The 19,957-nt window shown below is 43.4% G+C and overlaps 1 protein-coding gene across 1 annotated transcript in view; it reads left to right on the top strand.

Moving 5' to 3' along the window:
• Mthfd1l (methylenetetrahydrofolate dehydrogenase (NADP+ dependent) 1 like) overlaps positions 1 to 19,957 on the top strand; it is a 191,149-nt gene that overhangs the window by 118,833 nt on the left and 52,359 nt on the right. The window contains exons 25-26 of the mRNA XM_078018905.1: positions 14,931 to 15,038; positions 17,339 to 17,491. Of these exons, the coding sequence (XP_077875031.1) occupies positions 14,931 to 15,038; positions 17,339 to 17,491 (261 nt within the window). The remainder of the gene's footprint in view (positions 1 to 14,930; positions 15,039 to 17,338; positions 17,492 to 19,957) is intronic.

Here is a 19,957-nt window from a genome sequence, read left to right as displayed (position 1 = left end):
TGCATTAAACCTATAGAGAACTTTTGGTAATATCGCCATTTTGATAATGTTAGTTCTGCCTATCCATGAACAGGGTATATTTTTCCATCTTCTAAGATCTTCTTCTACTTCTCTTTTTAGGGTTCTGTAGTTTTCATTGTATAAATCTTTCACCTCTTTTGTTAGGTTGATTCCCAAGTATTTTATTTTTTTGGAGGATATTGTGAATGGAGTGTTTTTCCTCATTTCCGTTTCAGAAGTTTTGTCGCTGATATACAGAAATGCCTTTGATTTATGCGTGTTGATTTTATATCCTGCCACTTTGCTGAATTCATTTATTAGTTCTAGTAGTTTCTTTGTAGACCCTTTTGGGTCTTCTAAGTATAGAATCATGTCATCTGCAAATAGTGATAATTTAAGACATTCAATCAATCAACAAGTACATGAAAAAATGCTCACCATCTCTAGCAGTCAGAGAAATGCAAATCAAAACCACCCTAAGATACCATCTCACTCCAGTAAGATTGGCAGCCACTATGAAGTCAAACAACAACAAGTGCTGGCGAGGATGTGGAGAAAAGGGTACTCTTGTACATTGCTGGTGGGACTGCAAATTGGTGCAGCCAATTTGGAAAGCAGTTTGGAGATTCCTGGGAAAGCTGGGAATGGAACCACCATTTGACCCTGCTATTGCCCTTCTCGGACTATTCCCTGAAGACCTTAAAAGAGCATGCTACAGGGATGCTGCCATATCGATGTTCACAGCAGCACAATTTACAATAGCTAGACTGTGGAACCAACCCAGATGCCCTTCAATAGATGAATGGATAAAAAAAATGTGGCATCTATACACAATGGAGTGTATAGATGCAGCAATAAAAAATGACAAAATCATAGAATTTGCAGGGAAATGGATGGCACTAGAGCAGATTATGCTTAGTGAAGCTAGTCAATCCCTAAAAAACAAATACCAAATGTCTTCTTTGATATAATGAGAGCAACTATGAACAGAGCAAGGAGGAAGAGCAGGAAGAAAAGACTAACATTTAACAGAGTCATGAGATGGGAGGGAAAGGGAGAGAAAAGGGAAATTGCATGGAAATGAAGGGAGACCCTCATTGCTATACAAAATTACATATAAGAGGTTGTGAGGGGAATGGGAAAATAAACAAGGAGAGTAATGAATTACAGTAGATGGGGTAGAGAGAGAAGATGGGAGGGGAGGGGAAGGGGGATAGTAGGGGATAGGAAAGGTAGCAGAATACAACAACTACTAATTGGGCATTATGTAAAATTGTGGATGTGTAACCAACGTGATTCTGCAATCTGCATTTGGGGTAAAATTGGGAGTTCATAACCCACTTCAATCTAATGTATGAAATATGATATGTCAAGAGCTTTGTAATGTTGTGAACAACCAATAAAAAAAATAAAAAATTTAAAAAAAAAAAGAAATAAAACCTTTAAGAAGCAAACCCAGGATAAAAACTACTGATCTTTAAGCATATAAGTGATTCTAGAACTCTTACTTAGGTTTGGAATTTAGGAAAAATTAAAATGCAACCAGTTCTTGTCATATACATGCCTAATAAACATATATGTTTCAATTTCAAAAGAAAAAAAAAATTATCAAAGGATGACAGAATCCTGCCAACGTAGGGACATCTTTGGTACTCAGAACAAGCTTGTGGAATGAAGGGCTTTGGGAATGAATTGGGATGGTTAGTACAGAAAAGGTTTGTCGTGTGGAAAAGCTATTTGGTGACGGAAGGGCTAGAGTGTTCTTGGTTTCAGAGGTGGTCAAGATCAACAAGGAGAGGAGATTTGGGGTCAGCATAAAGAAAAATACCCTAACCGGAAGCTAGGAGTTCTCTGACACTGGAGATGCTGAGCATAAAATAGAGGGGCCAAAGCCACCTCAGTGGTGGGTGGTGGTGGCGATCCTGGGTTTCTGTGCTTTGGTGCTGAGGTGATCCTTGGTTTCTGTACCGGCGTGTCGACCACACCTAGCAGACTCCCAGAACATTCTACACAGATCACTGTCAGAACATCCACTTCCATGTTCCTCCATGAGCGCCTCAGACCCATCACCATGTAATTGGAACAGCCCCACCCCAAGTGGCAAAAGCAGTTTATTATTTTTTTAATTGTGAAGAATTTATTTTTTATATATACTCTTTTTTATTGAATTACAATTCTTAATACACATATACCACAATTTTTCATATCTCTGTTTATATATAAGGTATGTCGACACCAAATTCACACCTTCATACATGTATGTACTTTAAACTCTCTGGATAATGATGAGGGTCTCCTTCTACCATCTATGCTATTCCCCTTCTCCCTCCCTTTCCCTCCCACCCCTATTCCCTATCTAGAGGTAATTTTCCTCCCATGCTCTCCCTCCCTACCCCACTTTGAGTCACCCCCCTTATATTAGAGAAGTATATCATTTAAAAGCAGTTTTAAAATGAGTGATTTCATACAATGTGGTTCTCTTTGAGGCAAACAATCCAGCAAAAAGAAGATCAGTAACAGAGGAAAGGTTTCTGAGCTGGGCTCAGACATGCACTAACCCTAAGAGGAGCCCTTTTCCTTTCCACTGATGTGTTAATTTTTTTCTACATTCCATTCATTATCATTATATTTTGAAAAACTGTAGTTGTGAATATTTATAGTGAACAAAGTGATGCTTTGATCCCAAAATACAATGTGAAATCAAGCTCAGTAACCAGTCCACACCCCAAATGTTTAACCTTTTTGTGGCGAGGACATCTGAGGTTTACTCTGAGGGCTATTGAAAAGCACAGTGCTCCGTATTGGCTACACTCACCACACTGTGCAGCACAACCCAAAAAGCAAACTCCAGCTTCTTCCTGCTCCCTGAGACCCTGCACCATCGTCACCTCTGAATTCCCATTCCTCTTGGGATCATGCTGCAAAACCTCTGCTGGGGACGGGGCAAAGTTTTAATAACAAGGTCTAAAGTCCCACGTCCGATAGGTGGCCTGAAGGCCAGGGCTCTTGGTCCCTCTGCCTGCCCCCTCTCCTTGCCTTACAACAGAAGCCTTGGATTCAATAGCAAGGAAGTCAGCGGCTCAGCCTTGGCACCAGGGTAGCGTATGCAAAGAGCAGTTGGAGCTCTTGCCCCCTTTGCTGTATCCCTAACAGCTGAATGCCTCATCTGGAAGAAGATTCCAGATAATGTGAGGCCATTTGTCACTGTGTCTGTAGCCATATAGAAGTCTGAATTCAATGGTGCAGTCAGTAAGGAAGCTCAGAAGTTTTTCCCTTGATTTCTTGCATTATTCAGTCCTGGTTAAACAATGGATTAAATTATGGTTTCCTGGACCCTCCCCCTCCCTTTTTTTTCCCTCCTCCACAATCAAACCTTTGATGCTGAGCAGCTAGATAGGTAGAGGGTAGCTCTCCAGAACAAAGAGGTTATAAATGTTTTGGGGTAAATCTCCCTCCTACCTCTGCTTTTGTGTACAAACTGGATTCCTGTGTGCCTTTTGCCACCTTGCTGGAGTTTATTTCCCCAGTAATGTAGAATCGTCCCTCAGCATTCATGGGAATTAGCTCCAGGACACTCAAAGGATATCAAAATCTGCAGATGCTCAAGTCCCTAAAGAAAATGGCATAGGATTTGCATATAACCTACACATCCTCCTATAAACTTTAAATACTCTCTGGATTACTTAAATATCTAATACAATGTAAACACCATGTTAAGAATAGTTATACTGGCCAGCCAGGAGCCTATAATCCCAGCAGACTCAACAGGCTGAGGCAGGAGGATCACAAGTTTGAGGCCAGCCTTAGCAACTCAGCAAAACCCTGTCTCAAAATAAAAAAATAAAAAGGACTGGGGATATAGTAGTGGTAGAGTGCCCCAGGTTCAATCCCCAGTATCAAAAAAATAAATAAAAGGTTTTCATACTGTATAGCCCAGGGAATGATGACAAAGGGAAAGTTCACACATGTTCAGAAATGCATATAATTTTTTCCCACGTATTTTCAATCATTGGACTGCCAATGCAAAACCTGTAGATCAGGAAGGACACCTGTATTCTGTACAGGATTGTTGGCATCTTATCTCCTGCTCCATTCCCAGCTCAGTCTTGTGTTACAAGAGGAAGAAACCTGAGATCATTTTAGGAAATGTGAAGTAGCCCTGGAACTTGGGCCTGATTGCTTTTATTTATTTATTTATCTATTTATTTATTTATTTATTCATTCTTATTTGTAGATGGACACAATACCTTTATTTATTTATTTATTTTTATGTGGTGTTGAAGATCGAACCCAGTGCCTCTCACATGCTAGCACTCTTCCACTGAGCTATCATTCCCAGTCCCAGGCCTGATTGCTTTTGTGTACAAAGTAGAAATTGTCCCCAAACCCTAAGAGGAAAGAGGAACGGCTAGAGAGAAGTGGAAGCAACCAGCGCCCAGGGATACTGAGGGCCAGATGCAGCATGCAAGGCTTTCTGGCAACAAACCCACAATTAAAGCAAAAAATAATCTGCCCTATGACTTGGGAGCCCTTGCTGAGCTTTATAGAAACTTGAGTTAAGCAGCTGCTGTTACCTGGAGAACTATTCTGCATCATTTTTACCTCAGTAGCTTCTAATTCAAGAATAGGCAACTTCTGACTATATAGTTCATGAGGCAGCAGCTAATTAATTCAGAATAAAACTTCAAAAATACAAAATGAGATGCAGTGGCCTAGTTGCCCAAAAGAAAACTATCATGTGAAAATTAATGTATTTAAATTTGGAACACAGTAGATCGTTTCCTTGCAACCCTTTAAGAGATCACAGACCCTTTTTAAGAAACTGATAAAAGCCCTCCCCAAACCAACTTCTCTTTGGCTTCTCCAGTTTTACTACTGACCGTTGCATCTTTCCTATTGACTAATACAGGGTCTCCGTATCTGCAAGCATAGAGGGACATTTCAGAGCAGAGAGAAAAACTAGTTATGCATTTACATCTCATCAGCTAAGAATTCCCTCTTACAGACATTTTTTCTGGCATATCTTACCAAATCCATCTGGGATGTGGGCTCAGCTCTGCATTGTAGATGGGAAGGTAGAGCTGGGCGTGTAGCTCAGTGATAGAGCACTTGCCTCGCATGCATGAGATCCTGGGCTCCTTTCCCAGGACTGAAGAAAAGGCTGGGAAGGTGATGGACTTGCCCCATAACAGATGGAGACTCGATGCATATTATAATGAGAAGGCTGAAGCCTGGGGGTCTCTATTCCAATCTTGCCCAGGCCTTCCTTCCACTATGCATATAAATTTAGACAAACTGACTCATCTCTGAGCTTCAGCTTCTCCCACTATACAGCAGCGTCTGACGTTGACACCACCTTCACAGGAGGACTGAAAGCTCAAAGCCAGCCTCAGCAATTTAGTGAGACCCTGTCTCAAAATTTTTTTTTAATTTAAAAAAAATTAAATTAAAAATAAATAAATAAATAAAAAGATAATATCTCAGGTTTAATGCTGCAGCATAAGAGCTGACGATCCACGTTAACTCTCTTTCCCATCATGTTCACCTCACAAAGAGAACAAGCCTCCTGAATTGACCTTCCAAGAATTTTCTTGCACCTGGGCACAATGACACACACCTGTAATCCCAGGGACTCAGGAAGCTGAGGCAGGAGAATAGCAAGTTCAAGGCCAGTCTCAGCAATTTAGCAAGACCCTGTCCCAAAATAAAAAAATTAGAAAGACTGGTAGTTAAATCCCAGTTCAAAAAAAAAAAAAAAAAAGAGTAACTTAGAATAACTTTATCAAACTCTAGGTATGTTTGTTTTCTTTTTTTTAGTGGGTTAAAACTAGGCATTAGAAGCCTAGTATGTCCCTTAGAGTTCACAGAAGAAAGCAGACTTTCTTTCCCTCAACACCCTAGTACTGGGGAGTAAACCCAGGAATGCTCTACCCCTGAGTTACATCCCCAGCTCTATTTCTTTTCTTTTGAGCCAGTATCTCACTAAGTTTCTGAGGCTGGCCTTGAAATTGGGATCCTACTGCCTTAGCCTCCAAAGTCGCTGGGATGTGCCACTGTGCCCAGCAAAAACCAGAGTTTTTATCATGTACCATGATAAAAGGGCAATTAAACCAAGATATACATTGTTTTTGCTTCTGGTTGAGAATTGGGAGTCATTCATGATGTCATGAAAAGAGTCATTTTTGCAAAGTAGGAGGTTTGACACTGAAAGCTTAACTTGAAATTCAGAGTCTGAATGTTGTTCGTGAACTGTTTGCTGAGGTTGAAAATCATCTCCATATCCTTCCTCTAACCTTGTAAACGTTTTGAGGTGTAACCTTGACTGCAAGAAAGAATCGTGTTTGTTTTGTTAAAAGGTCTTTCCTGTCACTTGTATGGAGCCATCCCCTTGATCGCAGTGGGGACTAGAAGGGACACCCTGAAGGCAGCAGCTGGCCTCCGAGATCTGAACCTGACACTCTCCCATCCCCTCCCATTAAGGGTGGTTTCTCCCCTGCTGGTCTTTTTAAAGGGAGGGCATGTTTTGTTTTGGTTTGGTTTGGTTGATTATTGAGAAACGATTTCATATTTCTTTAAAGATTCGAATTTGAACAGACATTGAGGTTTTGAATTTCCTTTTAATTAGACTTAAGGCATTTGCAACCAGAGCCTCAAATTTTAAATAAATAAATGTATGTATGTTTATTTCCATGTATATACAATGGGATTTTTTTATTGTGGTAAAAATGTTCATAACATAAAATTTCCCACTTCAACTTTTTTTTTTTTCGATACTAGAAATGGAGCCCAGGGCCTCACACATGGTAGGCAAGAATTTGACCACTAAGCCACCTCCCCAGCCTCATCTTAACCACTTTTAAGTGTACAGTTCTGTGGCACTAAGTACAATCACATTGTTGAGTCAATAGAATTTTAAAACTTAATGTAGTTTTTTTTTTTTTTTTTTTTAAATCTCTGTGTGTGTCTCTTACATTTCATAGTAATTTTTAAAAGCCCTCTAGGGGAAAGGACACATGCCCCTTCTTTGTGTCGTTCCTGTCCCTACACAATGGTCTCCTGCTCTGTCCTTCTCATTGGCCACTCGCTCATGGTTGCCCTGGGCCTGCCAGCTCTCTCTAGCTCTCTTCTTTGTGCACAGGAGTATTGGGGTGTTCCATGGAGAGCTGCCCCTCACACCGTCCAGTCAGTGAGCATCTTATTCATAAATCTCCCTTGCCTCCATCCTGTAATGTCTTGCTTTCTTAGTTAGGACTGAGCTGCCTTTAAAGACCTTGGGTCATCCAGCCTCAACTGCTGCAGCCCCTCATAAGCCTCCTTCCAGGACTCTACTCCGAATCCCACATCACCTCCTGCTAGCCCAGACTTTCTGCAGACACTCCTCAATGCGTTTCACTGCTACATTCTTCCCCAACACTGGCCTCTGGGTTCTCTCATCCCACGCAGCCTGCCAAGTGCCTTATCCTTCTGCGTTAGAGGGAGAGTCCCAGGAGAACTGAGCCTCCCAGAGAACCAGCCAACTTGCAGAGCATCCTGCTCACCTGTGTGGTTCCCACAGAACCTGCCCCAGCTTTGTTTCCCATATGGTCAGAACAGCACCTGATGAGATTCTTTTACACATCACAAGGATCCTTAAAAATTCATTTAAATGCACCCTTCTGCCATGAAAAATGGAATGTCAGGGTGATGAAAGTTTCTAGAAATGCATTATTTCCTCTAAAACTTTGACAGAATCTAAAATGAGCTATCAGAGTCGTACCACAAGATAGACAGCTGTCTTTACTCCTCCCACCCCATCCATCTGCAGACTTTCTTAAATTTAGATGAGACCATTGTAGTCTCATTGTGAGACTGTTCATTATCTCAAACTGAAAGCAAGTTCGTGAACAACATTACTTAAGTATTATTGCAGGTATAAAGAGTAAAGGTAGCACATATGTTAAACCACTTGGACCTTGGGAAACTCATTTTGAGTTGGTTCGATGCACTCCTAGATAACACACCAATGTTCCTAAGTCAGGTTTGTAAGAGAGGAAGGAGCAGCTACATCACAATGGTACTCGAATGTCGCTAGGCCATGCAGGTTCCTCCAGTGTCAGCCCTCTTCCTTCATCTGAGTGGGATCTTTAAAAAAGCATGTGCCTATCAATTCCTTTTTTTGACATGTAATATTCTGTTGAGTAATCAAAGATCTCCCATGTCAATTCATCATCTTCATCATTTCTCAGGAATAAGTGCAAATTTTCTAACTAGGAGCTCATTTCTTAGACCCAGTTATCTCCATAACACACAGCAGTTGCCTTAAGAGAATGAATTCCTCCCAGGGTCCCCAACCTGCTGCTCAGGCCAATGATCCCATGGAGACCCAAGCTCAGGGAAAAGGCTCCGGGAAGTCAGCACACATGCTTTTGGTAGCTGAGATGTGTTGGTTTCCAGCCAAGGGTATGCTTTGTGTCGGGGATACAGGGGCCTGTTGTTCTCGGTAACAAGGACCGAGCTGCTCCCTGGACACCAGGTGGTTTGTTTGTAATGCAACCCCATGCACCTGTGGGGTATGGTCAGTGTAAATTAACATCTACAGTTTAGAATTGTACTCTTATTTGAATTACAGGAAAGGCTGGGCTATATGTTGAACTGTTCTTGTATGTTATTCAAAACTTACGCTTCATTTAAAATATAAACTAAAAACTGAAATAATTACTGTGTACCTGGAGATTTCTGTTCAACCTAAAAAATTGTTAATTGATCCTCCCTTTAAACACTTTATGGGCATAGAAATAAGTTGTCCCAGTATCACAGCATGAGAACTTTGAATGTACTTGAATTCAACTCTGTGGACTTGGGAAAACAGAAGAACAATGTATTTTTTTACTCAGCATAGATAGTCCTGATGCCTGCCAACCACTTCATTTGGTGCAAGCTGAAGAAACAGCAGTGTTCTTGCACCTGGGCAGCAGTGTGGGCTCATTAAGGGATGGTCAGGTAAGGATAACAGAGGACACACCCTTTTCCTGGCTCTTCTAATGATGTCCAGTGCTGCAGACTTTAGCACCAACCTCCAGGTGAGCTGAGACATCACGTTATATAGCCTTTATGCCTCCATTTCTAATCCCCCCCCTCCACTTTTTTTCCCAGTACTGATGACTGAACCCAGGGCACATACTAGGCATGTGGTCTACTACCACTGAGCTACATCTCCATCCCTTAGCAGCTTCATTTTAGAACTCTGGTTCTATTACACATTTGTTTTTATTTTTGTTTGTTTTGCTTTGGGTCCATAATTTTATCACCAAAAAAAAAAATTTAAAAACATAAGTTAACTGTTCTCTGGATTTTATAGATCAGTTTTATTCTAGTGATTCATAAATAAGGTCTTTAAATAATTTGATATAAAGACTTCAGTGGGGCCGGGTATGGTGGTGCACACCATAATCCAAACCGCTCAGGAGGCTGAGATAGGAGGATCTCAAGTTCAAAGCCAGCCTCAGCAACTTAGCAAGGCCCTAAGCAACTCAGCAGGACCCTGTCTCAAAATAAAATCTAAAAAAGGACTGGGGATGTTGCTCAATGGTTAAGCATCCCGGGTTCAATCTCTGGTACCAAAAAGGAAAAACAAAATAAACATCGTGGGCATTTCCCAAACCTTTTCAAGCAGAATATACTTTCTTTTTTAAAAAAATATTTTTATTTGTTCTAATTAGTTAACCATGACAGTAGAATGCATTTTGACACATCAAACATAAAGGGGTATAACTTCTCATTCTTGTGGTTGTACATGATGTAGAATCACACCGGTCATGTAATAATATTTGCACATAAGGTAATAATGTCCAATTTATTCTTTATTCTCCCTAGCCCCATGGACCCTCCCCTCCCTTCATTCCCCTCAGTCTAATCCAAAGTACCTCTATTCTTCCCTAGCAGCTCCCACTTATTGTGAATTAGCATCTGCAAATCAGAGAAAACATTCAGCCTTTGGTTTTGGGGGACTGGCTTATTTCACTTAACATGATATTCTCCAGCTCCATCATTTACTGGCAAAGCCATAATTTCAGAAAGCAGAATATACTTTTTTTCAGTAACTCAGCTTCTGTGAGCCTGGATCACCATATACCATGAGTATAATAAAACAAAGACCATCCTATTCTCCAGCTTAACCTTCAGGTGTCGCTCAGCTAATGTTTATGGAGTGCCTAGTGTGTGCAAGAGACTCATGGTGTGCCTATTGTGTGCAAGAGACTATTTTCCAGAGCTGCACTAAGACCACATGTGGCTATTTAAACTGAATAAAATTAAGAATTCAGTTTCTTAGTTGCATTGCCCTGGTGTTGTTTCAAATGCTTTAATAGCCACAAGAGGTGAGTGGCTACTGGGCCATAGGACATTTCGATTATGGCAGTATTTCGGTTTCATGAAACAAACGTTTTGGAGATTTGGGAAGGAATTGATGTACAGTGTTTAGAGTGACATTTTTGATGAATATGAAGTTTAACATAGTTTTAGTTAGAGGAACTCTAGACACAGGTCTCTGTTGTTGACCATAGTTTTCAGCTGTGTAGTAGGTAATAGGACGGCTACTGTTTTCGGAATAGGCTTTTGTTTGCTCCACTTGCACCTGGGCCCGTGCCTTTCTCTTCCCTCTTTTGCTTGTGGAGACCTTTCCCGTCCTTCCCTCGAGGCCTTTCCCGTTCCTTTGATGCCTTGCCAGCCTTTGCTGCTTTCCGTGGTTCCCCTGCAGTCTGGGGCCTCCGGCAGCAGGAGTGGTGTTTATGCAGGACCTCAGTCCTGCCCTCCGATCTGTCACACTGGTTCATCACGTGCCCGCTCCCTCCCAAGTTCTTCATACACAAAGTCCCCGAAGCTCCGACAGCGTGACAGTGCTTGCCTGAGAGGGTTAGGGTTATTTGTTTGTTCAGCGCACGCTCGTGGGAGGCCTACTGTGTGCAGGCCACTGTGCCAGACACCAGGCATAATCAGGATGAAAGATGTGAGTAAATAGGTTAGTCAACGTTCACTGAGCCCGGGGCGGGGGGGGGGGGGGGGCAGGCCAGCAATGATGAATGCATAAGAACGCATAATCTCTTTTACCACATAATTTGTTCTATACAAGGTATCCTTTGCCACAGAGCTGTTCAAGGGAATTTAGATCATTGGACTGAGTTCAGCTTTTTTTTCCCCCCCAAAAAAATTATGCTTCTCTCCAAAATCAAGCAGAGAGTCAATGGGAAGTCCTCTCCTACTGATTCAATATAAATAGATGACATCCAGTGGAAGTACCTTATCAGGGCAGTTTTCCATTTTTACACTAAACCCCAAAGATAAGTTAACTGATATTCTTATTTATTTACTTATACATATGAGTGAAAAAGAAGCACCATCATCGGAATCCCTGGGAAGCCTTGGGCGCAGGCTTCCTCCTTTGTGAGCTGAAGCCCTTTATTTATTCAACACAGGGTCTCATGACCCAAGCTCGGGGTGCAGATGGCACATTCTCTCAGGGTCTCAGGGGATGGTCCTGGACATGTTAAAGCCCCCAGGAACCACCTTCCTCTTCTCCAGGGATGGTGAAGCTGAGGTTCAGGTAGCAGAAGTGCCACTGCCAGGGCTAGACACCAGTGCCTGCTGGCCACAGAGCTTGGCAGGGCAGCGAGAGCGAGCGAGAGACACAGGGTTCGCTTCCACACTGGCCTCTTCCTGTCGTCCCAGTACCATCTTGTTTGGATCCTCTGCTGTGTGTGGGTGGTTGCAATTCTCCTAAAGAGACTAAAACCACAACTCCATAAACTCCGCCTGGAACCTCCTCAAAACGCTTTCTAGTAAACAGGAGAAAGGAAGTAACTTTGGTGTTGACCAAAGATGCACATTTCCTTGAAAGGGTTGGAAGCTGGGGCTCAAAGGGATATTCGTCAACCCATGCTCTCGGCAGCATCATTCACAGATGGACAAGCCAAGTGCATGCACCGGAGCACAGTCACCCTCAAGGAGTGCAGTTCTGACACGGTGCCCCGGGTGCTCCTGCAGGGCACTGTGCTCAGAGGCAATCCAGATACAGGGGGACCCGTGTGATTCTACTTGTAGGAGGGACCTAGAGCTGCCAGATTCCCAGAGGCAGACAGCAGAATGGTGGTTGCCAGGGCCCGGGGTGGGGTTCAGAGTGGCTGTTCAATGGGTGGAGTTTCAGTTTTGCTAGATGAAGAGAGTTCTGGGGTGGCTTGTATCAAGCTGTGAATGTACTCAGCACCCCTGAACTGCGCACTCAGAGTGCTTAAGGTAGTAAAGTATACGTTGTGTGTGTGTTATTAAAATTAAAATATTTTAAAATAGAAACATTTCTTAGGATGTTTTCATGTTTAAAAAATAAGAGTAAAACAAGTACCCACTCACTAAATCCTTCACGAGGCATCCAGTTGTGAATTTTTCCTTAATTATTCATAGAAAAATCACACTCCTTATTATCAAATCATAATCATAGCACAGTAAAAAATGAATTCTTTTCATGAAGTGTGTTATGAATAGCAGTATCTATTTCTGAACTTCAGAGGAAACCTTTCTTTCTCTCCACCCCACTACCTCACTGAATAATAATATTACTGAAAGCCTGTACAGCGCATTTGCCGTGTGCTTTCTCTCCCTTGCTTCAGTGTATGCAGTAAAGTGATGTACAATATTTCATCTTTATATTTTTAATTTTTTTCTACCACTGGGGTTTGTACACAGAGCCTGGCACTTGCTAGGCAAGAGCACCAGCACTGAGCTGTCCCCAGCCCTTTTTATTTCATTTTGATACAGTTTTTCAGTAAATTGCTGGTCTCAAACACGCAGTCCTCCTTCCTCAGCCTCCCGAGGAGCTGGAATTATCAGTATGTGCCACCACCGTGCCTGGCTCACATTCGTATCTTAAGGATGAAGAAATGAATTCAGAGAGGTTCTGTGAGTTAGCCAAATTTAGGCAGGGCCCAAGTGGAACCCATGCTAATTAAACAGGAAATTTGGGAATCATCATTTATTTGTCCAAATACATATTGAGGCCTTCCTAGGTGCTCCAGGGCTGTGCTATATCCCTTCTTTAGGTAAACAAGAGATGATGTCTAACAGCACTGAGCTAATATGAACATTGACCCTTCTACATTAGAAGTTGCTCTGGAGGTCAGGCATGGTAGCACTTGCAACTGTAAGCTCCTCTGGAAGTTGAGGCAGGTGGTCACAAGTTCAAAGCCAGCATGGGCAACTTGGTGAGCCCCTGATTCAAGATAAGAAATAAAAAGTACAAAATGGCTGGGGAATGTAGCTCAGTGGTAAAGTATCCCTCGGTTCAGTCCCCAGTACCAAAAAAAAAAAATAAGGAAGAAAGACATTGCCCTTGAGGTTGACCTTTAGCCCAGCCTCAACTTTATGCTCACACAGTGGTTCTTTGTACCACATTCCTGGCACTAGTTCAGCTTATGCTGAATTCTCCCAGAGTGGACAGGCCACGGCCCAGTGAGGCAGCTTCCTAAGTTTTATCTTGTTGGATAACTCTGTGCCCTGTTTCAAAGTTATTCATACAAATGTACCATTGGCCCTTGCCAAGGAAAGTCCCCAAGGCATGCCACAGGCTTCTGCTGCGTGGGTGACACCAATCATCCCCCAGTGCTCAGCTCAAGAATCATTCACCAAACAAGGAAGCCACTAACTGCATCATGCTGCTGTATTTTCTATCCACAGTAAAATTATGAACAATTTTGTCAAATACTTTTCTTTAAGAATCACCTTGTCTGCAGCATATTCCCTTCTTAATGAACCAATCTTGTTCTGTAAGACCAATTTTGGTGTCTCACCAGCAATCTGCACCTAGGTCTTCCATCTCTCACTGTGGACACCATCTCCCCGAGCACACTCTATTTACCAGCATCTGGTCTTTTTGCATATTCTTATCATGCTGCAGGATTTCTCATAATTTGCTCATGTGATAATAGATTCATCTCTGATTTTCCAATCAAATGTTCAATCACATCAACATCTATATTAAAATCGTCTTTTCCTGCTCTTCCCCCCCCCCCCTCTCTCTCTCTCTCTCTCTCTCTCTCTCTCACACACACACACACACACACACACACACAGAGAGAGAGAGAGAGAGAGAGAGAGAGAGAGAAACTCTTCTTCTATAAACCAGTATTTTGTTTTGTTATGGGGTTTTCTTGGCACTGGGGATTGAACCAAAGCTGCTCTATCACTGAGCCATATCCTAAACCCTTTTAATTTTTTGAGAAAGGGTCTTACAAAGTTGCTGAGGCTGGCCTTCAACTTGTGCCTCCCACATTGTTGGAATTACAGGTGTGTGCCTCTATGCCTGGCCAGAACCTCTTTAAAATGTGCACTAACTATTGAATTAAGGGACTCCTATTCTGATATATAAGACCATTAAAAAGCAGAGTATAAACTACATTTTCAAAACTCTCCAGTGGAAGAAAATGGTCAACTAGATAAGCGCACAAAATTGGCTGAACATCTGAGGCTTCTTTTTTGCCAGTTGACCTCTGCCCTGGACATTCAGTGGTTTAAGAGTAATTGAAGGAGAAATAAATAAATAAGAGTGATTGAAGTGAAAAGAGAGTCTGTGCTGAATGCCACTGTTGCTGAGGAGGGACTCTCGGGAATTTTAAGCAAATATCTAAAATCTCACCACACTTTCTCTTCCTTCTTCAACCAGATTAAAGTTAACAACTTTAGCCAGGCGCTATGGCACGTTCCTGTGATCCCAGCAGCTCAGGAAACTGAAGCAAGAGGATCACACGTTCAAGGCCAGCCTTAGCCGCTTAGAGAGATCCTATCTTAAAACCAAAGATTGCAAGTGCTGGGATGCACCTCAGTAGTGGAGCACCCCTGGGTTCCCTCCCCAGTGCCAATAAAAGGAAAGAGAAGGCCTCAACTCTGTTGTCTCTGTGTCTCTCCAGCTTCCAATCGTGCAAAAGATAAGAACCATTGCCCAGGCCGTGTATGGAGCCAAGGATATCGAACTCTCTCCTGAGGCACAATCCAAAATAGATCGTTACACTCAACAGGTAAGAGTTGTACTTGTAGGGGAAAAAAGAAATACACCTGGGGTTCTTGAAATACTCCCTTGGCTTGAAGACTGGAGGTGTCAGCCTCGCCAGTTGAACGAATCAGCCAAGGTTGAAGTGCCGTCGAGGGGTAGAGCACTGACTACCTCATCTGAGGGCAAATGTCCTCTGACATGTGCATCATTGACTTGAGACTCTAAATGTGTCTGTCATGAGTGGTGTCACCTTTGTATGCGATACACGGCCTATAGTCCACCTACTCTGCAGAAACATCCAACCAGTGCTCTGTTGAGTAGCTGTGGAGTCTGACGTAGACGGTTCTAGTGATTCTTCTTCACATGAGCATGCTGCGCGGTGAAGCCAATAGGAGAGCAGTGTGTGAAAATGGGAACATTCGGGATTCCCTTCCATGTGAGTAGTTCGTTGGCCTGTTGCTGGGATTGCTCACCAATTTCAAAGCTCCATCATCATCTGCCTCTGGAAAATGACAAAAGTAAATTTGCAAGTGACTGTAAAGGTGGCCGTAGTCCAGAGCACGAGCCACTGCCTCATCCTCTGTGGATAGGCAAGAGCAGTCCGCTGCACTGCAGGATGTTCCGCCATCGTGACCAAAAGGACCATGTGCCTCGAATGGCCCCATCCAGGTTGGCAATGACAAGATGGAAGTTAGAGTGCTTTACGAGCTTACTGGCCAAGGAGCTTCATTAAGAGTGACATCGAGCTGGGAGCATAGCACACGCCTCTAATCCCAGCAGCATGGGAGGCTGAAACAGGAGGATAGCAAGTTCAAAGCCAGCCTCAGCAAAACCAAGGCACTAAGCTGCTCAGTGAGAACCTGTCTCTAAATAAAGTATAAAAAAGAGCTGGGGATGTGGCTCAGTAGTTAAGCACATCTGGGTTCAATACCTGATTCAAAAAAAAAAAATGACATAAATCTTTTTTTTTTAATTCCTGAACTATTTGTAAACCATATTTGTTATTTTGTTAAATACCGCCCGTGCTGACCATGGTATTCTCCCAGGTTTGGTAGGATGTCAGCAACTCGTTTCTTTTGGAAGTTTCCATGTGTGCTCTTAACTTCTAAAAAATGATTCCCAAACACTGCTCTGCACATGGTGTTGTTCTGTGACGAAATTTCCATTTGTATGCAATGAACTTAGTAAAATAAGGTCATTGTCATGAACTTTGAGCGTTTTATCCCCATGAGTTTTTAATAATGTTACTTAGGACTATCATTTATTCTAATATTGAGTCTAATCTTTTTTTTTTTAAGGAACTAATATGGTAATGGTATGACATTTTTAAAAAAATATTTGCACTGGCAAATCTTTAAATGGGCGAATCTTTATCAGTTCATAGACATTATTTCAATGTTTGATCTTCAAGGTCCAAAATTATGGGCACCATTTCTGAAGAGCAGTTGTGATATTTCCTCAGCAAAATTCTTTGTAGAATATGAATAGGGCTTTCAAAGAGAGAGTGTCCCACCCGCTGCAACTGATAATACTCTGAAATGTTCCAAATAGTTTGGGGCCAAATCATAAGAACTCCTATGCGGGTTACCTCTGAGGATTGCACTTCCTTTTATCTCTGTCTACCAAGGGAATATTCCTTAAAAGTTACGTGTCAAGTATGTGGTTGCAATTAATTAGCAAAGTCTCGAAGGAACACTGTGTGCCATTTAATCACAAGCAGGCTTCGGAGACACTGTCCTTTTTGTGAGACACCACACGTGACTTCCTGCCCTTTCACCTTTGGAACTTGGGTCAGGCCTGGGCTTTGGTCCTTAAAAATAAGAGCCTTAAAAAAAGTGACCTCATCTTGGTTCCTATAATGTAATCGCAGATCAAATGGCCATGAGTCATAAACCAGCACAAAGGGTCCTTTGCTTCCTGACAGACTGAGACTGAGTGAAGGATGGGACTGAGAGCCGCATTAGGGAGCCCCTCTCCAGATTACCTTTCTGGGTCCTGGATATTAATAGCCTTGGAAAGTGCTTTCTGCAGCTGCTGCTGCCCCTGCTGTGCCTAAAATAGCTTGGCTTTCCCCCACACACAGGAGCCTAGTGCTACCTTCTCTTCAAGAAAATGTCCAAAATAAACAGTAGACCCCCCAACCTGCCAAATACTGGCCGCCTGGGATGAGCTCTCACCTTCAGCCTCTTGCTCCATGAACAAACGCTCCTGGTGCGCTGGGGTCGGAGCCACTATTGCTACAGAGACTGTAGAGAAGGCAAATTCAGCAAGGACCAGGAGACCAACATTTGTACAAATGAACATGTTTCCTTTCCTTTCTTACAGGGTTTTGGGAATTTGCCCATCTGCATGGCCAAGACCCACCTTTCTCTGTCTCACCAACCTGAAAAGAAAGGCGTGCCGAGGGATTTCATTCTACCTATCAGCGACGTCCGGGCCAGCATAGGTGCTGGGTTTATTTACCCTTTGGTGGGAACGGTGAGTCACAGGCTGCACAAACCCCGATGGATCAGTGTTGCTGAGATGCCTAAAGTCCCTGTGCTCGGCCAGCTCTCTAGAAATCGTGTGTTAGGGAGTGATGGAGAGTATTTGCGACTTCTCTACCAAAACAAAAAACAAAAGAGGGATGGGAGTGTAGTTCAGTGGTAGAGCACTTGCCCAGTTCAACCCTTAGCACCACAAAAACAAACAAAAACCCTCCTCTGCTATTGTAGTTTGGGCTTTTGTTTTCTCAGAGCAGGTGTTCATGGTCCATAGAACCATAAAACTGGAACCAGGCCAGTGGCACACACCTGTAATCCCAACAACTTGGGAGGCTGAGACAGGAGGATCACAAGATCAAGGTTAGCCTCAGCAACTTAGCATAATCCTATCTCACAATTAAAAAGAAAAAAATTAAAAAGCTGGGAATGTGGCTCAGTGGTAAACCGGCTGAACGTTCAATCCTCAATACCCTGGGGAAAAAAATCAGAACTGATTCTCTTGGGACAGAGAAGAGCAGACATGGGAGAATTCTGTCTGCTGTGTGACCAGTGGAATGGCCTAGGACAGTGCTTCTCAACCTTTTGCATCAAAATAATGAAGCAGAAATGGAGAGGCTGCTCATGCTGGACTCGGACAAGGTCAACCCAGATGGTCCAAAAGCTGGGAGACCAGAGCCTCACCCTCGGCCTCCCTCCTGGGCACATCACCTGAGCAGCTCTGTCTAAGAACATTAACGGGTCACCCAAGTTTTCGTTTTTGACATAGTAATCTGCATTGCTCTAGTGTGATCAGTATGTTACTTCAGGCTATCGGTGGGGAGAAGACAGGAGATGAGCAGAGATATAACCGTTTATCACAGCACTTAGAATCCACCAAGGTGGGCCCTCCCTTGGTTCCCTCAGTGGCCTACATTTGATGTTGTCTCACATGCAATGCTCCTAGATGAGGCGGGAAACAAAAAACCATTCTAACTCATCATTGTCACCGTCATTATTGTTATAGACTGACCTGAGCCCAGACAGAAAACATCCTAACAGGCTTTTTGCAATCAACCATGGGGCTCTGTTTTGCAAGAAATCAGTGGATGGTCAAAAAATGCAGAATTCTTCCCACACAAGAGGCACAGGGATTCTGAGAGGGGTGGGTATGAGCAGCAGAGGTTTGACCAGCACAGAGACATCTAGAGCGTGCTGTTCTGGTGTCTAGATGCCCTCAAAGTCTGGGGAAGCCAAGGCTCTACCCAGAGGAGGGGAAGAGAGAGGAGATGGCCAATGTCCATAAAGGGCTCAACCTCAGAGCTGGAGAAGCCGTGGGTTTCAACTCAAAGGCACAGAGGTACACAGTGTCCCTGCCTGAGATGGTGCAAGGCCCTGGCTTTGATGGGGCAGGAGGTGACAGGGAGGCTGAGAAGTGGGGCGGGCTGGCAGCATGGGACCCAGTTGTTAAGGATCACAAACACCCACCTCAGGGGACTTGACCTCCATTCTGTGCACACTGGGGAGCCCTCAGAGGGTGGGGTTTTCTTAATTAGAAGAAGAACGTAGTCTGGTTTGTAATTTTGGAAGAGTGCACTGGCAGCGATGGGGAGAAAGTTTAGAGAAAGATCAAGACCCAGGGAGGCAAGTTAAGTCAGCTGGGGACCAAGGCAGTGAGGGTCGGTACTGCAGTGCAGAGGTAGATGTGCAGAGTGGAGGCGAGGCTGAGGCGTGTTTTAAAGGCAGCTGTCTGTAGTGGGGACAGGGGAAAGCGACCTTTCCATTTTGGTGGCTCTGTATGGCAGTACCATCGGGCATGTGCAGGATCCAGGAAGAAGGCAGTCTGACAGGGCCAGGGATGAGTCCAGCGTGAGCAGAGAGTTTGAAGGGTTAAGAGGAGATGTAAAATATGTGGCTCCATTAGAAATACAGACACCATACTCTGAAGAAAGGAATAGGAAGGTGACCTTGTGGGTTTTTGTGTGTTTATGGTGCAAGGAACCAAACTCAGGGCCTTGTGCAAGTGAGGCAAGCACTTTACCACTGACCTACACCCCAGCCCGACCTTGTGAGTTTTAGAAACACAGAGGACAGTGTCCTTAGGTAATGGAAGGAGCAAGGCTAGTGGGTGTGCAAGAAGGACAGGCTAAAGAAAGGAGCCCCAGAACACACCGACCCTTGAGCAGCTGGCTGAGTAGCAGGAAGTTTGCAGGGAGTGGGAAGGACGAAAAGACATCCCCAGAAAGTTCAAGGGCACCAGAGCCAGGCACCTAAGTTTGCAAGAGGGTCACTGAAGGGAGAGAGCTTTGAATAAAGTCAGGACTGGATGACATTTGAGGTGTACAGTCAGGTCAGCGATTGCTAGGATTGGGGTATTGTGGAGAGGGGATTAATTACAAAGGCTTATGAATGAGCATTTGGGGATGATGAAAATTCCCCGATTTTAATTGTGGTGGCAGTAGTTCTATCACTGTGCATTTGACCA

This window comes from Ictidomys tridecemlineatus, chromosome 8, assembly GCF_052094955.1.
Source record: "Ictidomys tridecemlineatus isolate mIctTri1 chromosome 8, mIctTri1.hap1, whole genome shotgun sequence".
In the NCBI taxonomy this organism is placed as follows: domain Eukaryota; kingdom Metazoa; phylum Chordata; class Mammalia; order Rodentia; family Sciuridae; genus Ictidomys; species Ictidomys tridecemlineatus.
This window is presented reverse-complemented; position numbering and strand designations above follow the sequence as displayed.